Source organism: Haliotis rufescens, unplaced genomic scaffold, assembly GCF_023055435.1.
Source record: "Haliotis rufescens isolate VD_foot unplaced genomic scaffold, xgHalRufe1.0.p SCAF_35, whole genome shotgun sequence".
NCBI classification, from domain to species: domain Eukaryota; kingdom Metazoa; phylum Mollusca; class Gastropoda; order Lepetellida; family Haliotidae; genus Haliotis; species Haliotis rufescens.
This window is the reverse complement of record NW_025964057.1, coordinates 4,805,756-4,825,908: the sequence shown is the minus strand read 5'-3', so window position 1 is coordinate 4,825,908 and position 20,153 is coordinate 4,805,756. Positions and strand designations below refer to the sequence as shown.

The 20,153-nt window shown below is 47.0% G+C and overlaps 1 protein-coding gene across 5 annotated transcripts in view; it reads right to left on the bottom strand.

The window, feature by feature from the left end:
* LOC124127403 (structure-specific endonuclease subunit SLX4-like) overlaps positions 1 to 19,072 on the bottom strand; it is a 77,785-nt gene extending 58,713 nt beyond the window's left edge. For all 5 annotated transcript variants that reach the window (XM_048381122.1, XM_048381123.1, XM_048381125.1 and 2 more), the window contains exons 1-8: positions 18,894 to 19,072; positions 18,362 to 18,521; positions 17,608 to 18,013; positions 14,699 to 15,766; positions 12,772 to 12,956; positions 5,521 to 5,628; positions 5,149 to 5,282; positions 3,647 to 3,715 (exon numbers count right to left, since the gene is read on the bottom strand). In XM_048381122.1, coding sequence (XP_048237079.1) covers positions 3,647 to 3,715; positions 5,149 to 5,282; positions 5,521 to 5,628; positions 12,772 to 12,956; positions 14,699 to 15,752 — 1,550 coding nt within the window. In that variant the 5' untranslated portion in view covers positions 15,753 to 15,766; positions 17,608 to 18,013; positions 18,362 to 18,521; positions 18,894 to 19,072. The remainder of the gene's footprint in view (positions 1 to 3,646; positions 3,716 to 5,148; positions 5,283 to 5,520; positions 5,629 to 12,771; positions 12,957 to 14,698; positions 15,767 to 17,607; positions 18,014 to 18,361; positions 18,522 to 18,893) is intronic.
* Positions 19,073 to 20,153: the final 1,081 nt, after the last annotated feature.

Sequence of the window (20,153 nt, the reverse complement as noted above, 5' to 3'; positions counted from 1 at the left end):
GGGTTCTCTGGGTCTGGGTGTGCTGGGATAAGAAGGGGGTTGTGGGGCTCTCTGGGTCTGGGTGTGCTGGGATGGGAGGGGATTCTAGGGTGTGCTGGGATGGGAGGGGGTTGTGGAGTTCTCAGGGTCTGGGTGTGCCGGGATTGGAGGGGGTTGTGGGGCTCTCTGGGTCTTGGTGTGCTGGGATGGGAGGGAATTCTGGGGTGTGCTGGGATGGGAAGGGGGTTGTGGGGTTCTCTGGGTCTGGGTGTGCTGGGATAATAAGAAGGGGGTTGTGGGGCTCTCTGGGTCTGGGTGTGCTGGGATAGGAGGGGATTCTAGGGGGTGCTGGGATGGGAGGGGGTTGTGGGGTTCTGAGGGTCTGGGTGTGCTGGGATTGGAGGGGGTTGTGGGGCTCTCAGGGTCTGGGTGTGCTGGGATGGGAAGGTGGTTGTGGGGTTCTCAGGGTCTGGGTGTGCTGGGACTGGAGGGAATTCTGGGGTGAGCTGGGATGGGAGGGGGTTGTGGGGTTCTCAGGGTCTGGGTGTGCTGGGATGGGAGGGGGTTGTGGGGTTCTCAGGGTGTGGGTGTGCTGGGACGGGAGGGGGTTGTGGGGTTCTCAGGCTCTGGGTGTGCTGGGATAGGAGGGGGTTGTGGGGTTCTCTGGGTCTGGGTGTGCTGGGATAGGAGGGAATTCTGGGGTGTGCTTGGTTGGGAAGGGGGTTGTGGGGTTCTCAGGGTCTGGGTGTGCTGGGATAGGAAGGGGGTTGTGGGGTTCTGAGGGTCTGGGTGTGCTGGGATGGGAAGGGGGTTGTGGGTTTCTCACGGTCTGGGTGTGCTGGGATGGGAAGGGGGTTGTGGGGTTCTCTTGGTCTGGGTGTTCTGGGACGGGAGGGAATTATGGGGTGTGATGGGATGGGAAGGTGGTTGTGGGGTTCTCTGGGTCTGGGTGTGCTGGGACGGGAGGGAATTCTGGGGTGTGCTGGGATGGGAAGGTGGTTTTGGGGTTCTTAGGGTCTTGGTGTGCTGGGATAGGAAGGGGATTGTGGGGTTCTCTGGGTCTGGGTATGCTGGGATGGGAGGGAATTCTTGGGTGTGCTGGGATGGGAAGGGGGTTATGGGTTTCTCTGGATCTGGGTGTGCTGGGACGAGAGGGGGTTGTGGGGTTCTCTGGGTCTTGGTGTGCTGGGATGGGAGGGAATTCTGGGGTGTGCTGGGATGGGAAAGGGGGTTGTGGGGTTCTCTGGGTCTGGGTGTGCTGGGATAGGAAGGGGGTTGTGGGGTTCTCTGGGTCTGGGTGTGCTGGGACGGGAGGGGGTTGTGGGGTTCAGAGGGTCTGGGTGTGCTGGGATTGGAAGGGGGTTGTGGGTTTCTCAGGGTCTGGGTGTGCTGGGATGGGAAGGGGGTTGTGGGGTTCTCTTGGTCTAGGTGTTCTGGGACGGGAGGGAATTCTGGGGGGGTGTTGGGATGGGAAGGTGGTTGTGGGGTTCTCTGGGTCTGGGTGTGCTGGGACGGGAGGAAATTCTGGAGTTTGCTGGGATGGGAAGGTGGTTGTGGGGTTCTTAGGGTCTTGGTGTGCTGGGATAGGAAGGGGACTGTGGGGTTCTCTGGGTCTGGGTATGCTGGGATGGGAGGGAATTCTGGGGTGTGCTGGGATGGGAAGGGGGTTATGGGTTTCTCTGGATCTGGGTGTGCTGGGACGAGTTGGGGTTGTGGGGTTCTCTGGGTCTTGGTGTGCTGGTATGGGAGGGAATTCTGGGGTGTGCTGGGATGGGAAAGTGGGTTGTGGGGTTCTCTGGGTCTGGTTGTGCTGGGATAAGAAGGGGGTTGTGGGGCTCTCTGGGTCTGGGTGTGCTGGGATGGGAGGGGATTCTAGGGTGTGCTGGGATGGGAGGGGGTTGTGGGGTTCTGAGGGTCTGGGTGTGCTGGGATTTGAGGGGGTTGTGGGGCTCTCTGGGTCTTGGTGTGCTGGGATGGGAGGGAATTCTGGGGTGTGCTGGGATGGGAAGGGGGTTGTGGGGTTCTCTGGGTCTGGGTGTGCTGGGATAATAAGAAGGGGGTTGTGGGGCTCTCTGGGTCTTGGTGTGCTGGGATAGGAGGGGATTCTAGGGGGTGCTGGGATGGGAGGGGGTTGTGGGGTTCTGAGGGTCTGGGTGTGCTGGGATTGGAGGGGGTTGTGGGGCTCTCAGGGTCTGGGTGTGCTGGGATGGGAAGGGGATTTTGGGGTTCTCTGGGTCTGGGTGTGCTGGGATGGGAAGGGGATTTTGGGGTTCTCTGGGTCTGGGTGTGCTGGGATAGGAGGAAATTCTGGGGTGTGCTTGGTTGGGAAGGTGGTTGTGGGGCTCTCAGGGTCTGGGTTTGCTGGGACAAGAAGGGGTTGTGGGGTTCTCAGGGTCTGGGTGTGCTGGGATGGGAGGGAATTCTGGGGTGTGCTGGGATGGGAGGGGATTGTGGGGTTCTCAGGGTCTGGGTGTGCTGGGATAGGAAGGGGGTTGTGGGGTTCTCTGGGTCTGGGTGTGCTGGGGTAGGAAGGGGGCTGTGGGGTTCTCTGGGTCCGGGTGTTCTGGGAGTGGAGGGAATTCTGGGGTGTGCTTGGATGGGAAGGGATTGTGGGGTTCTCAGGGTATGGGTGTGCTGGAATAGGAAGGGGGTTGTGGGGTTCTCAGGGTCTGGGTGTGCTGGGATAGGAAGGGGGTTGTGGGGTTCTCTGGGTCTTGGTGTGCTGGGATGGGAGGGAATTCTGGGGTGTACTGGGATGGGATGGGAAGGGGGTTGTGGGGTTTTCTGGGTCTAGGTGTGCTTGGATGGGAGGGGGTTGTGAGGTGTGCTGGCATGGGAGGTGATTGTTGGGTTCTCAGGGTCAAGGTGTGCTGGGATGGGAAGGGGGTTGTGGTGTTCTGAGGGTGTGGGTGTGCTGGGATGGGAGTCGATTCTGGGGTGTACTGAGGGTTTGGGGTCGTGATGTGCTGGGGTTCTATTTCTTGGGTTTTGCTTGGTTGCTAGAGGTTCTGGGTTGTGATTTCTTGTGCTTCTGGGGTGTGGTTTGGTGATGGGTTGTGCAGAGATGATGGTGGTTGTTGGATGGGGTGTTGGTGCGCGTGGGTGTTGATGTACTAGGTTGTATGCAGGGTTTTACGCAACGCACAAATGTAGAGAATGGATGCAGAAAAAGAATACACAGCATCTCTAGAGACGCACAATAATATTCATTGTACCTACAGTGCATAAAAAAGAGTTATGGGTGTCTGTCATTTCATCCATCAATCATGGCCACTGTCCACATGATCTTTGATTCATTCCAGGATCTGATGAAGTTATCAAAATGTACAGTACACTACACCATTATATTACTTTACAGGACCCTCATATTGCCTGCAAGGAGCCTTGATATTAACCATCGGGGTCCCTGGTCTCTCAGCCAAGGTAAACCCTGGGTGTATGTGTGCTGGGGTATTGATGTGCTGGGGTATTGGTGTGCTGGGGTATTGGTGTGCTGGGGTATTGGTGTGCTGGCATGTAGGTGTGCTGGGGTATTGGTGTGCTGGGTATTGGTGTGATAGGGATCCATTCCTACTTGGAATCCCTCGAGGGTTCAGTGCTTCCTGTGACAGTGTGCTCTACTCCCATGCAGCTGCTATGGTACTGTGCAGCTGCTATGGTTACCTACCCCTTAGCTTTCTTCTTTGTTAGTTTTTTCCCTGGGGCTCCAGCGGCTGTCTTCTTCCTTGGAACTTCCCTGGACAAAAACAGAACAATAATAGGGAATGTCAAGTATGAGGGCTGTCTCCCTTCTGATACTGGAGGTTTCCGTCTGTACAGCTGTGTTTGTCTGTTGCTATGCAGTGACGTCTGTACAGCTGTCTGTTGCTATGCAGTGACGTCTGTACAGCTGTCTGTTGCTATGCAGTGACGTCTATACAGCTGTCTGTTGTTACGCAGTGACATCTGTACAGCTGTCTGTTGCTATGCAGTGACATCTGTACAGCCATGTTTGTGTGTTGCTATGCAGTGACGTCTGTACAGCTGTCTGTTGTTATGCAGTGACGTCTGTACAGCTGTCTGTTGTTATGCAGTGACATCTGTACAGCTGTCTGTTGTTATGCAGTGACATCTGTACAGCTGTCTGTTGCTATACAGTGACATCTGTACAGCCATGTTTGTGTGTTCCTATGCAGTGACGTCTGTACAGCTGTCTGTTGTTATGCAGTGACATCTGTACAGCTGTCTGTTGTTATTCAGTGACATCTGTACAGCTGTCTGTTGCTATGCAGTGACATCTGTACAGCCATGTTTGTGTGTTGCTATGCAGTGACATCTGTACAGCTGTCTGTTGCTATGCAGTGACATCTGTACAGCTGTCTGTTGCTATGCAGTGACATCTGTACAGCCATGTTTGTGTGTTGCTATGCAGTGACGTCTGTACAGCTGTCTGTTGTTATGCAGTGACATCTGTACAGCTGTCTGTTGTTATGCAGTGACATCTGTACAGCTGTCTGTTGCTATGCGGTGACATCTGTACAGCTGTCTGTTGCTATGCAGTGACATCTGTGCAGCCATGTTTGTGTGTTGCTATGCAGTGACGTCTGTACAGCTGTCTGTTGCTATGCAGTGACATCTGTACAGCTGTATGTTGTTATGCAGTGACATCTGTACAGCTGTCTGTTGTTATGCAGTGACGTCTGTACAGCTGTCTGTTGCTATGCAGTGACGTCTGTACAGCTGTCTGTTGCTATGCAGTGACGTCTGTACAGCTGTCTGTTGTTATGCAGTGACATCTGTACAGCCATGTTTGTGTGTTGCTATGCAGTGACGTCTGTACAGCTGTCTGTTGCTATGCAGTGACGTCTATACAGCTGTCTGTTGCTATGCAGTGACGTCTGTACAGCCATGTTTGGATGTTGCTATGCAATGACGTCTGTACAGCCATGAGTGTCTGTTGCTATGCAGTGACGTCTGTATAGCCATGCTTCTCTGTTGCTATGCAGTGACGTCTGTACAGCCATGTTTGTGTGTCGCCATGCAGTGACGTCTGTTGCTATGTAGTTACGTCTCTACAGCAATGATTGTCTGTTGCTATGCAGTGACATCTGTACAGCCATGTTTGTGTGTTGTGATTCCGGTGGCCACGTTAATGTGTTGCGATTCCGGCGGCCATGAATGTATATTCACCTGCTGGCCTGCTGGGTGATCCCGGCGGCCATCTTCACCTGGTGCTCATCCTCCTGGGCCTTCACGGCCTGCAGCATCATTCCTGTCTTCACGTTCAACATCCGTGCACACTGCTTCAGGTGCACCTTCCGACTCTGAATCCGTGTCACAAACACACGATGACCAACATTCACAAGAAAAATGAAAGGATCGTCAATCCACCAATAGTAATCTTCATAAACACAACATTACTTCCTGTCAATAACCCCTCAAAAACACCTTCTAAGTCCCAAGGTTCACCAGGTAATGTGTAGTGAAATTCAGGCCATCAAGTTGCCAGGACACAGATAGTGCAAGCTGTAATTAATGTTCAAGCATCGCTATTATACTCACAGATTCTGTTTTCAGTGGTTTACCACACATAGGGCAGTCCAAAACAATCGACTGAGCACTCTTCCCCGATTGTTGCTCCACTTCGAGTTTGTCTTCTTTCATCTCAGCCTAAAAATACACACAGACACTGAAACAGGTACCTAGACACACACAGGATTACACTACTGACCCTGTACCTACAAATACACATCGACACTGAAACGGGTACCTAGATACACACAGGAGTACACTACTGACCCTGTACCTACAAATACACACAGACACTGAAACGGGTACCTAGACACACACAGGATTACACTACTGACCCTGTACCTACAAATACACACAGACACTGAAACGGTTACCTAGACACACACAGGATTACACTACTGACCCTGTACCTACAAATACACACAGACACTGAAACGGGTACCTAGACACACACAGGATTACACTACTGACCCTGTACCTACAAATACACACAGACACTGAAATGGGTACCTTGACACACACAGGATTACACTACTGACCCTGTACCTACAAATACACACAGACACTGAAATGGGTACCTAGACACACACAGGATTACACAACTGACCCTGTACCTACAAATACACACAGACACTGAAATGGTACCTAGACACACACAGGATTACACTACTGACAGTGTACCTACAAATACACACAGACACTGAAATGGTACCTGGACACACACAGGATTACACTACTGACAGTGTACCTTCAAATACACATCGACACTGAAACGGGTACCTAGACACACACAGGATTACACAACTGACCCTGTACCTACAAATACACACAGACACTGAAACGGGTACCTAGACACACACAGGTGTACACTACTGACCCTGTACCTACAAATACACACAGACACTGAAATGTTACCTAGACACACACAGGATTACACAACTGACAGTGTACCTTCAAATACACACAGACACTGAAACGGTTACCTAGACACACACAGGATTACACAACTGACCCTGTACCTACAAATACACACAGACACTGAAACGGTTACCTAGACACACACAGGAGTACACTACTGACCCTGTACCTACAAATACACATCGACACTGAAACGGGTACCTAGACACACACAGGAGTACACTACTGACCCTGTACCTACAAATACACACAGACACTGAAATGGTACCTAGACACGCACAGGATTACACAACTGACCCTGTACCTACAAATACACACAGACACTGAAATGGGTACCTAGACACACACAGGATTACACTACTGACCCTGTACCTACAAATACACACAGACACTGAAACGGGTACCTAGACACACACAGGATTACACTACTGACCCTGTACCTACAAATACACACAGACACTGAAATGGGTACCTAGACACACACAGGAGTTCACAACTGACCCTGTACCTACAAATACACACAGACACTGAAATGGGTACCTAGACACACACAGGATTACACAACTGACCCTGTACCTACAAATACACACAGACACTGAAACGGGTACCTAGACACACACAGGAGTACACAACTGACCCTGTACCTACAAATACACACAGACACTGAAATGGGTACCTAGACACACACAGGATTACACAACTGACCCTGTACCTACAAATACACACAGACACTGAAATGGGTACCTAGACACACACAGGATTACACTACTGACCCTGTACCTACAAATACACATCGACACTGAAATGTTACCTAGACACACACAGGAGTACACAACTGACCCTGTACCTACAAATACACACAGACACTGAAATGGTACCTAGACACACACAGGATTACACTACTGACCCTGTACCTACAAATACACACAGACACTGAAATGGGTACCTAGACACACACAGGAGTACACAACTGACAGTGTACCTACAAATACACACAGACACTGAAATGGGTACCTAGACACACACAGGAGTACACAATTGACAGTGTACCTACAAATACACACAGACACTGAAACGGTTACCTAGACACACACAGGAGTACACAACTGACCCTGTACCTACAAATACACACAGACACTGAAATGGGTACCTAGACACACACAGGATTACACTACTGACCCTGTACCTACAAATACACACAGACACTGAAATGGGTACCTAGACACACACAGGATTACACAACTGACCCTGTACCTACAAATACACACAGACACTGAAATGGGTACCTAGACACACACACAGGAGTACACTACTGACCCTGTACCTACAAATACACACAGACACTGAAACGGGTACCTAGACACACACAGGAGTACACAACTGACAGTGTACCTACAAATACACACAGACACTGAAACGGGTACCTAGACACACACAGGAGTACACTACTGACCCTGTACCTACAAATACACACAGACACTGAAACGGGTACCTAGACACACACAGGAGTACACAACTGACCCTGTACCTACAAATACACACAGACACTGAAATGGGTACCTAGACACACACAGGATTACACTACTGACCCTGTACCTACAAATACACACAGACACTGAAATGGGTACCTAGACACACACAGGAGAACACTACTGACCCTGTACCTACAAATACACACAGACACTGAAATGGGTACCTAGACACACACAGGATTACACTACTGACCCTGTACCTACAAATACACACAGACACTGAAATGGGTACCTAGACACACACAGGATTACACAACTGACCCTGTACCTACAAATACACACAGACACTGAAATGGGTACCTAGATACACACAGGATTACACTACTGACCCTGTACCTACAAATACACACAGACACTGAAATGGTACCTGGACACACACAGGATTACACAACTGACCCTGTACCTACAAATACACACAGACACTGAAATGGGTACCTAGATACACACAGGATTACACAACTGACCCTGTACCTACAAATACACACAGACAATGAAATGGGTACCTAGACACACACAGGATTACACTACTGACCCTGTACCTACAAATACACACAGACACTGAAATGGGTACCTAGATACACACAGGATTACACTACTGACCCTGTACCTACAAATACACACAGACACTGAAATGGTACCTGGACACACACAGGAGTACACTACTGACCCTGTACCTACAAATACACACAGACACTGAAATGGGTACCTAGATACACACAGGATTACACTACTGACCCTGTACCTACAAATACACACAGACACTGAAATGGTACCTGGACACACACAGGAGTACACTACTGACCCTGTACCTACAAATACACACAGACACTGAAATTGGTACCTAGACACACACAGGAGTACACAACTGACAGTGTACCTACAAATACACACAGACACTGAAACAGGTACCTAGACACACACAGGAGTACACTACTGACCCTGTACCTACAAATACACACAGACACTGAAATGGGTACCTAGATACACACAGGATTACACTACTGACCCTGTACCTACAAATACACACAGACACTGAAATGGTACCTGGACACACACAGGAGTACACTACTGACCCTGTACCTACAAATACACACAGACACTGAAATGGGTACCTAGACACACACAGGAGTACACAACTGACAGTGTACCTACAAATACACACAGACACTGAAACAGGTACCTAGACACACACAGGAGTACACTACTGACCCTGTACCTACAAATACACACAGACACTGAAACGGGTACCTAGACACACACAGGAGTACACAACTGACAGTGTACCTACAAATACACACAGACACTGAAACGGGTACCTTGACACACACAGGATTACACTACTGACCCTGTACCTACAAATACACACAGACACTGAAATGGGTACCTTGACACACACAGGATTACACTACTGACCCTGTACCTACAAATACACACAGACACTGAAATGGGTACCTAGACACACACAGGATTACACAACTGACCCTGTACCTACAAATACACACAGACACTGAAATGGGTACCTAGACACACACAGGAGTACACTACTGACCCTGTACCTACAAATACACACAGACACTGAAACGGGTACCTAGACACACACAGGATTACACAACTGACAGTGTACCTACAAATACACACAGACACTGAAATGGGTACGTAGACACACACAGGATTACACAACTGACCCTGTACCTACAAATACACACAGCCACTGAAACGGGTACCTAGACACACACAGGATTACACAACTGACCCTGTACCTACAAATACACACAGACACTGAAACGGGTACCTAGACACACACAGGAGTACACTACTGACCCTGTACCTACAAATACACACAGACACTGAAACGGGTACCTAGACACACACAGGATTACACAACTGACAGTGTACCTACAAATACACACAGACACTGAAACGGGTACCTAGACACACACAGGATTACACTACTGACCCTGTACCTACAAATACACACAGACACTGAAACGGGTACCTAGACACACACAGGAGTACACTACTGACCCTGTACCTACATATACACATCGACACTGAAACGGGTACCTAGACACACACAGGATTACACAACTGACCCTGTACCTACAAATACACACAGACACTTAAACGGTTACCTAGACACACACAGGATTACACAACTGACCCTGTACCTACAAATACACACAGACACTGAAATGGTACCTGGACACACACAGGATTACACTACTGACAGTGTACCTTCAAATACACATCGACACTGAAACGGGTACCTAGACACACACAGGATTACACAACTGACCCTGTACCTACAAATACACACAGACACTGAAACGGGTACCTAGACACACACAGGAGTACACTACTGACCCTGTACCTACAAATACACACAGACACTGAAATGTTACCTAGACACACACAGGATTACACTACTGACAGTGTACCTTCAAATACACATCGACACTGAAACGGGTACCTAGACACACACAGGAGTACACTACTGACCCTGTACCTACAAATACACACAGACACTGAAATGGTACCTAGACACGCACAGGATTACACAACTGACAGTGTACCTTCAAATACACATCGACACTGAAACGGGTACCTAGACACACACAGGATTACACAACTGACCCTGTACCTACAAATACACACAGACACTGAAACGGTTACCTAGACACACACAGGATTACACAACTGACCCTGTACCTACAAATACACACAGACACTGAAATGGGTACCTAGACACACACAGGATTACACAACTGACCCTGTACCTACAAATACACACAGACACTGAAACGGTTACCTAGACACACACAGGAGTACACTACTGACCCTGTACCTACAAATACACACAGACACTGAAACGGTTACCTAGACACACACAGGATTACACTACTGACCCTTTACATACAAATACACACAGACACTGAAATGAGTACCTTGACAGACACAGGAGTACACAACTGACCCTGTACCTACAAATACACACAGACACTGAAATGGTACCTAGACACACACAGGATTACACAACTGACCCCGTACCTATAAATATACAGCTGAATATAAGGCTATACCTGCTCATATAGAAGGGAGTTCCATTCAATGGTTACAATGAGGAGTCTGATGACAGAATCACTAACAAAAATCTACCAACTCGTGGATACAGCGATTCATGTGCTGTGTGACATCAACTCACCTCATCCATACAACGGTTCATGTGCGGTGTGACGTCAACTCACCTCATCGATACAACGTTTCATGTGCTGTGTGACGTCAACTCACTTCGTCGATACAACGGTTCATGTGCTGTGTGACGTCAACTCACCTCGTGGATACAACGGTTCATGTGCTGTGTGATGTCAACTCACCTCTTGGATACAACGGTTCATGTGCAGTGTGACGTTAACTCACCTCATCAATACAACGGTTCATGTGCTGTGTGACGTCAACTACCCTCGTGGAAACAACGGTTCATGTGCTGTGTGACGTCAACTCACATCGTGGATACAATGGTTCATGTGCCGTGTGCCGTTAACTCACCTCATCAATACAACGGTTCATGTGCAGTGTGACGTTAACTCACCTCATCGATACAACGGTTCATGTGCAGTGTGACGTTAACTCACCTCATCGATACAACGGTTCATGTGCGCTGTGACATCAACTCACCTCATCGATACAACGGTTCATGTGCGGTATGATGTTAACTCACCTGGTGGAAACAACAGTTCATATGCTGTGTGACGTCAACTCACCTGGTGGAAACAACGGTTCATGTGCTGTGTGACGTCAACTACCCTCGTGGAAACAACGGTTCATGTGCTGTGTGACGTCAACTCACATCGTGGATACAATGGTTCATGTGCCGTGTGCCGTCAACTCACCTCATCGATACAACGGTTCATGTGTGGTGTGATGTTAACTCACCTCTTAAATACAACGGTTCATGTGTGGTGGGACATCAACTCACCTCATCGATACAACGGTTCATGTGCGGTGTGACGTTAACTCACCTCGTCGATACAACAGTTCATGTACTGTTACGTCAACTCACCTCGTGGATACAACGGTTCATGTAAGGTGTGACATCAACTCACTTCATCGATACAACGGTTCATGAGTGGTGTGACGTCAACTCACCTCGTCGATACGTTTCATGTGCGGTGTGACGTTAACTCACCTCGTCGATACAACTGTTCATGTGCTGTGTGACATCAACTCACCTCGTGGATACAATGTTTCATGTGCGGTGTGACGTCAACTCACTTCGTCAATACAACGGTTCATGTGCAGTGTGACGTTAACTCACCTCATCAATACAACGGTTCATGTGCAGTGTGACGTTAACTCACCTCATCCATACAATGGTTCATGTGCAGTGTGACGTTAACTCACCTCATCGATACAACGGTTCATGTGCGCTGTGACATCAACTCACCTCATCGATACAACGGTTCAAGTGCGGTATGATGTTAACTCACCTGGTGGAAACAACAGTTCATGTGCTGTGTAACGTCAACTCACCTCATCGATACAATGGTTCATGTGCTGTGTGACGTCAACTCACCTGGTGGAAACAACAGTTCATATGCTGTGTGACGTCAACTCACCTGGTGGAAACAACGGTTCATGTGCTGTGTGACGTCAACTACCCTCGTGGAAACAACGGTTCATGTGCTGTGTGACGTCAACTCACATCGTGGATACAATGGTTCATGTGCCGTGTGCCGTCAACTCACCTCATCGATACAACGGTTCATGTGCGGTGTGACGTCAACTCACTTCGTCAATACAACGGTTCATGTGCGGTGTGATGTTAACTCACCTCATCGATACAACGGTTCATGTGCTGTGTCCGTCGCTGGGAGTTCATGTGTGACAGATCCTTCTGACAGATCTGACATAGGAAATAGTCATCATCTGTCACCACATCGCCGCCATTTTCCTTCACCAAAAACCGGTTGCGCCGTCGCTTGATCTTCTCATCCTCCAGAGCAAACATGACTTCAACTTGAACAAAACCATGAACCATAAGCTGATCTTTACAAGACGACCCGCCCTGATTTCTCAACACAAACTTAGTTAAATCTAAATATTTTTTACATTTGTATACTTATCCTGCATTACTCCGTATTGCATTTACTGCTGTCTGTTGACAGACAGACGAACTGTGTGAGATCCAGCTGCTGAAGAAAGATGTTCCAACCAGTACAGGAAGCAGTGCCCTCTCACAGTCGGCACGTGACCCGGAAGTCATGATGTCACATCAAAACACATAACTGCATTAAACATAACATCTGAAACTTTGTGGGGAGGCAGCGTAGTGAAGGGAGTGCACTTAGACTTCGTAATGCAGGATAAGTATACAAATGCAAAAAAATATTTAGATTTTACTAAATCTTTCAACTATCCTGCATTACTCTGTATTGCATCTTTATCAGACGGCGGGGCCGGTGGGCATATCATCAGATAATATCAGTGATCCATAATAAACACAGTAGAGCCCACTTGTCTGGGGTGATAAACACCAGAGAGGTAGACGGGCCCCGCCCAGGGTATCAGAGAATCAGTGGCGTTGGTGATTGGTGACTTGTACGGCTACAACTAGGGACCAAAACTGTGAACACCGGCAACCTCTTCCAAGGCTACATCAGGGAGGTAGTGGCTGGCGAAGACGGTGTCAGATCGCCAAGAACAACCTTCCATAAGCGGCTGGATGGAACAGTTATACTGTGAAGACCCAAGGTAAACGCGATCGCCCTGATCGATGTTGATAGCCTTGGGCGAGGGTCCAATCCGGCAGCTTTATGAACTGGGTATAATTGACCCTCCTCCTCATCCTCGGCACCCACAATGGACGAGGGGGTAGGGGATAATGAATGATCCCCTGTCCTGGGAGTTGATTCTTTGCAATGAACAACGTTCTTCAGCAGCTGGATCTCGCAATTTTACAGTTCGTCTCTCTGTCAAAAGGCAGCAGTAAATGCAATACGGAGTAATGCAGGATAAGTTAAAAAATATAAGTTTTTATTCAAATTTCAAACTGAGTTTGCAAAAATAATTCAGCTGAGTTTTTAACTCAACAACGTTTCTCGAATCAAACTGAATTTTTAACTCAGCATCTGAGATCGAGCTCAGTTTTTTTTCCGCAATGTAAGCGGCCTTGACGCACAATTTGACTTCCGTTTCCAAAACTCAGTTTTGTTTGAGAAATGCATTTTGCTGAGTTTTCTCAAATTTGAGTAAAAACTCAAAAGTCAGTTTTTTAACTTAAGTTTTTTTCGAGAAATCGGGGCCTGATTTATACAAGACGACCCACTCATCATCAGTCATGGCATTGAATCTCTACGTTGGCTCTTTGACCTCTGGCTGTTCCAGGCAGAACAGGTCCCCAGCTCCCCATGCTGGGCGTAACACCCTAGTAACCATGGTAACATGGAAATCAGCTTGACGCCAACATTGTTTCATGCTATCAACCACTGATTTGTATGGCCAAGATTTTACAACAGTCGTACATGTCTAAATTTTGGGTTCTTCCCTGAACAAACTGACACATCAACTCGACCATGACATGAACAAGATGATGTTTAAAGTTAAACTCACTCACTCACTCACTCACATGCCTCGGCGCATCTGTAATGGTATATGTTATCATGCCTCAAGGTGAGATTGACCAATCAGAGAGCAGAACTACTGACTAATAATATCCTACCCCCAATATTTACACTCCTCTATGGTGTTACTATGGTTACCTCTCCGTCTCCTGTCCTTGGTGCGGATGTGGAACTGCTGCAGACACTCCTTGATGTGGTCTTTGAAAACCCTGTCAGCCATCAGGTGTTTACATGTGGGACAACTCCGCACGTTTGGCCCTGCTGCCCCCGCACTGACCACTCCTCCTGCCCCTGCACTGACCACTCCTCCTGACCCCGCACTGACCACTCCTGCGCCCACCTCCTCAACTGTCCCGTCAGCATCACCAGCTTTGCCAGACTTTGCTGGCTGCTGTTTCCCATCAATGTCCCCGACTGTCTTCACAGTCCTGTTTCTACCTTCATCCTCTTCAGCTCTGTTCATCTCACTCATTTTTTCTCTTCTTGATTCAACTGTCTTTTTTTTCCTGGCAACAACTAACAAGTCACTCCCACTGTTCTTGTTACTCACAGCTCCATCGCTGTGTTTACTGCTTCCGGCTCCATCGCTGTGTTTACTGCTTCCGGCTCCATCGCTGTGTTTACTGCTTCCGGCTCCATCACTGTGTTTACTGCTTCCGGCTCCATCGCTGTGTTTACTGCTTCCGGCTCCATCGCTGTGTTTACTGCTTCCGGCTCCATCGCTGTGTTTACTGCTTCCGGCTCCATCGCTGTGTTTACTGCTTCCGGCTCCATCAGTGTGTTTACTGCTTCCGGCTCCATCAGTGTGTTTACTGCTTCCGGCTCCATCAGTGTGTTTACTTCGTGAGGCTCCATCAGTGTGTTTACTGCTTGAGGCTCCATGCCTCTGTCTACTAAGCGCTGCTCCATCCCCGTGTTTGCTACTTGACGTTGCCCTGCTGTGTTTCCGGAGGACACTGGTCATACAGAACATGTGTCCGTCCTTGAAGTCTCCAGTTTCATCCAGATCAGCTCCAGAGGTAGCGGGCATCCTCAGTTTGCCGTCTGCGGCGTTTGGCCTCTGGAGGGACAACTTGCCCTTCTTTGCTGCCTTCATGCCAAGTGATCTCGCTGCAGCGGCTGCGGAGTCAGTGCTGCCTCCATCTTCCTCCACGGAACTTCCCGACTGTCTTCCTTCCTTCGTCTTCTCCATCTCGTCAAGTATTTCTGTGAGAAGCAAGGGTCCACTCAGCATGATCAAATCTGAACATGAACTAGATGAACTAGAAAAGCATCTCTGTCATCAGTCACTGGCTCATTTTAAAACGGCTCTGACTCTGCAAACATGGCAACAAGTCCAAGTATTTGTATGTTATCTACCTCACAGGAGAAGTCTGGACTTCTCACTAACCATAATATACATTTGGCATTCAGGGGATTCAGAAAAGGTCATTATCTTTTTATCAGGCTGATTAGAACATGTAGAAACCAAACCAATGTATTTGGATGTTATTTAACATCTACTGTTCCTTGTCATGCACAGAATGCATTCATCAGTGTACAGGTTCATCGTGAGTTTTCATGCGATGATATGATTCAAGACACATATTCTTGTGTATCACAAGACGATACACTTGCAAAAATAAATTACTTACTACTACCCCTCCTCACACTTTTGTCAGTCAAATATCACAAAATGTATCGTAATGAGCATTTCGAGTTTCCTGCTAAAACTTGCCACTAGGAACATGTGTCTACAACCTGAGTTTCCTGCTAAAACTTGCCACTAGGAACATGTGTCTACAACCTGAGTTTCCTGCTAAAACTTGCCACTAGGAACATGTGTCTACAACCTGAGTTTCCTGCTAAAACTTGCCACTAGGAACATGTGTCTACAACCTGAGTTTCCTGCTAAAACTTGCCGCTAGGAACATGTGTCTACAACCTGAGTTTCCTGCTAAAACTTGCCGCTAGGAACATGTGTCTACAACCTGAGTTTCCTGCTAAAACTTGCCGCTAGGAACATGTGTCTACAACCTGAGTTTCCTGCTAAAACTTGCCGCTAGGAACATGTGTCTACAACCTGAGTTTCCTGCTAAAACTTGCCGCTAGGAACATGTGTCTACAACCTGAGTTTCCTGCTAAAACTTGCCGCTAGGAACATGTGTCTACAACCTGAGTTTCCTGCTAAAACTTGCCACTAGGAACATGTGTCTACAACCTGAGTTTCCTGCTAAAACTTGCCACTAGGAACATGTGTCTACAACCTGAGTTTCCTGCTAAAACTTGCCACTAGGAACATGTGTCTACAACCTGAGTTTCCTGCTAAAACTTGCCACTAGGAACATGTGTCTACAACCTGAGTTTCCTGCTAAAACTTGCCACTAGGAACATGTGTCTACAACCTGAGTTTCCTGCTAAAACTTGCCACTAGGAACATGTGTCTACAACCTGAGTTTCCTGCTAAAACTTGCCACTAGGAACATGTGTCTACAACCTGAGTTTCCTGCTAAAACTTGCCACTAGGAACATGTGTCTACAACCTGAGTTTCCTGCTAAAACTTGCCACTAGGAACATGTGTCTACAACCTGAGTTTCCTGCTAAAACTTGCCACTAGGAACATGTGTCTACAACCTGAGTTTCCTGCTAAAACTTGCCACTAGGAACATGTGTCTACAACCTGAGTTTCCTGCTAAAACTTGCCACTAGGAACATGTGTCTACAACCTGAGTTTCCTGCTAAAACTTGCCACTAGGAACATGTGTCTACAACCTGAGTTTCCTGCTAAAACTTGCCACTAGGAACATGTGTCTACAACCTGAGTTTCCTGCTAAAACTTGCCACTAGGAACATGTGTCTACAACCTGAGTTTCCTTTGGATCGTGCTCTGAAATATTCACAGTCAAATTGTTTTCACGCGAGTTGATGTGAATATGTGTATCGCAATATGTATCATATTGTGACCTATGTATCGTGATATGTATCATATCAGAATCCTGCTGTAGTGTTTCAACCCTATCACTCTTTTTTGACATTATGAAATATTTCATTGTTTACATTGCCTCACCTTCAGTTCGCCAGAACTCCTCAATCCTGTGCTGTTGCTAGGTGACGAAAAACATCTAAGGCTACAATTCTTTTCCATTCACCTTCAGTGGTCAACTTGCTTTTACCAGCTGAATCGTTCCCAGGTTATGACTTGATCCAACAACGCCCGATCACTTGCAATGATCTCCACTATACAAAGTCAGCTCCACTTTACAATGTCAATCCACAATACACGATTAATGGTCATACAATCTGGTCAACTTATAGCATTACAAATTCATTGCACGTAGAAACAGATCTACTCCTTCTTCTCGCAAGCTCGGCGCTGGTAGATTTCTTTGAGTCGATCCTGACGCTGCTGTTTCCATTCCCTGTTCTTCTCCAGTTTGTTATAAAGCCGAGTCATGTCATCATTGAAGTAGTACCTGTAAATAGTAATCGGGGACACTTGAAACTGTCTTCATACATACGATCCGTATGTGTGTTAGTGTGTGTGTGTGTGTGTGGGGGGGGGGGGGGGGGACCAAAAGAGAAGTATGTCAAAAACATCAGCATTTGATTTCATTTTTTGCACCAACATTAAGACTTATGACTTTCAAAAGACTAGCTATAGTAACAAAGTTTCACAATATGTATCTAACTGCCACACATCAAATAAGCATGTGCAGTGCAGGTATCCTCTCCCCAGTTGAAGGAAAGTCATTTATTGTTGCCATTGTAACAAAAATACAACTTAGCACTGTTACAGTAGAGATGCAAACAGAGACAGTTACATCATGGCAATTCCAGAGAGGATGGAGGATGTCATCGCTGTGAAGATGAACCAGTTCCGAGCCTTGAATGCCTGTGTCCCCCTCAGATACTGTGACCTCTTGATCTCCCGGCCAACCATGATGACACCAGCAGTAAACAACCTCAATGTGGCTGCCTCTTCTGTTTAAATGGAGTAAAACATTCACATGAGAGATTTGTATCCTTGTCTTCGTGAGTTGGGATGAAATGGGGTGAAGATTATTGCACTTACAGTGATGTGCATGCATGTATGTTGTGGATGCTGGGGCTAGTCTACTGTCTCGACTTCACTGTTGTGGAAGCCCATTTTCTTTTCCATGCACTCAGTTTAGTGCCATGTCGCGTGACATTTGCACTAAAATGTATGTAACGGCGCCATATTGTGACGTGTTCAGGTCAAGTTAGAACAATATAAGCAATACAACTCCCTTGCCTGATTTAAAGGGGCGGGAGATACTTTCATTCATGGCAGAGTTGATGTTGATCGAAAACGGAACACTAGAGAGTGCAAACCTGAAAATGGTGTAACGAATGCTCTCAAATCATCCCGAGTGTATCAGCTTTATTTCTGAGAAAACCACTTCCAAAATCTGTTGTTTTGTATCCGATTAGTAAGATAACATGTCAAATATGACTTGTTTAACCAACAGCCGTTTGACCTTCACATGCTATATGTAGGCTGCCATGTTGATATCGCCACAGCCTTATAGAAGCGACTTTGTTATTGGCTAACGATTATGTTTCGGTCCAATGGGAAAGGATTCTACTTAGCTGTTATAGTTTGCGGGGAAACACGGCTGTTTAAAGACAATAGCCCAGGTTTGAAAAGAAAAGGAAAAATATCCCCTGTTTTCTCAAACTTAGTTGTAGTTGAAAATCAGGTTAGTTAAAGTAAGCATTGCTGTTTGCAGTAATGTTACGCGAGTATCAGATTACATATTGATAGTGTAATGTTTCTCCGTGATGGCATTACACCATTATTATAATTCAGTCTGCAATATACCAGTACTCGATCTACTGGGTAAATATCTATAAACTTAGCTGCTTGACTACATGAGATAAACAAGGTATTCGTTGAGAAAAGACAAATATCCTTCAATATGAACTTAAATGCCAGCGAGATATTCTATTTTATGATTTTAATTGGTTCAACAAAACTAAACTATAAATTTCTGGTTCGTAAAACTAGTATCTCATTAGGTAAAGTATGTTTACTCAAAATATTTATGATCTCTATGTTCACAACATGTCTGTACGACTGCAAAACTTTTAACTAACTGTGACACCCGGTTTATCTACCGTAGCAAACCTTTATATCTTCACAGATGTTTAGAGAAGAAATTACAATTTTATCAACAAGTAAAGAATTTTTATTATCTTTGATATATCTTTTTAGAAATGATACCCGCACCATGGTGTAGACATTTTGGGGGGAGTAATATACAATGTAGCGTAGCGCAATTGAGTCCGGGAACCAGGTTTGTTGTGTAGGAAATTGATAGACCAATCAGCGTTCGCGTCTCAAGGCGGAGAAGGGAGTTTTCCAGTCGTGTATATTGCACGGCATTGGTCCACTATTTGCACGATATCGTGTATATAGACGGTCCGGGGAAAACATGCGGCTGCGCACCTGTCGGTACCATCCTTAAGCTGGGCCCCGTCTCTAATATCACAATATAGGAGCCGGTACAGGCCAATCAGACGGTGGGTGTGAACGCCTTCAAAACATTACACAGACACTAAGTTATGTAATTTTTCATTGGTCGCTATTTT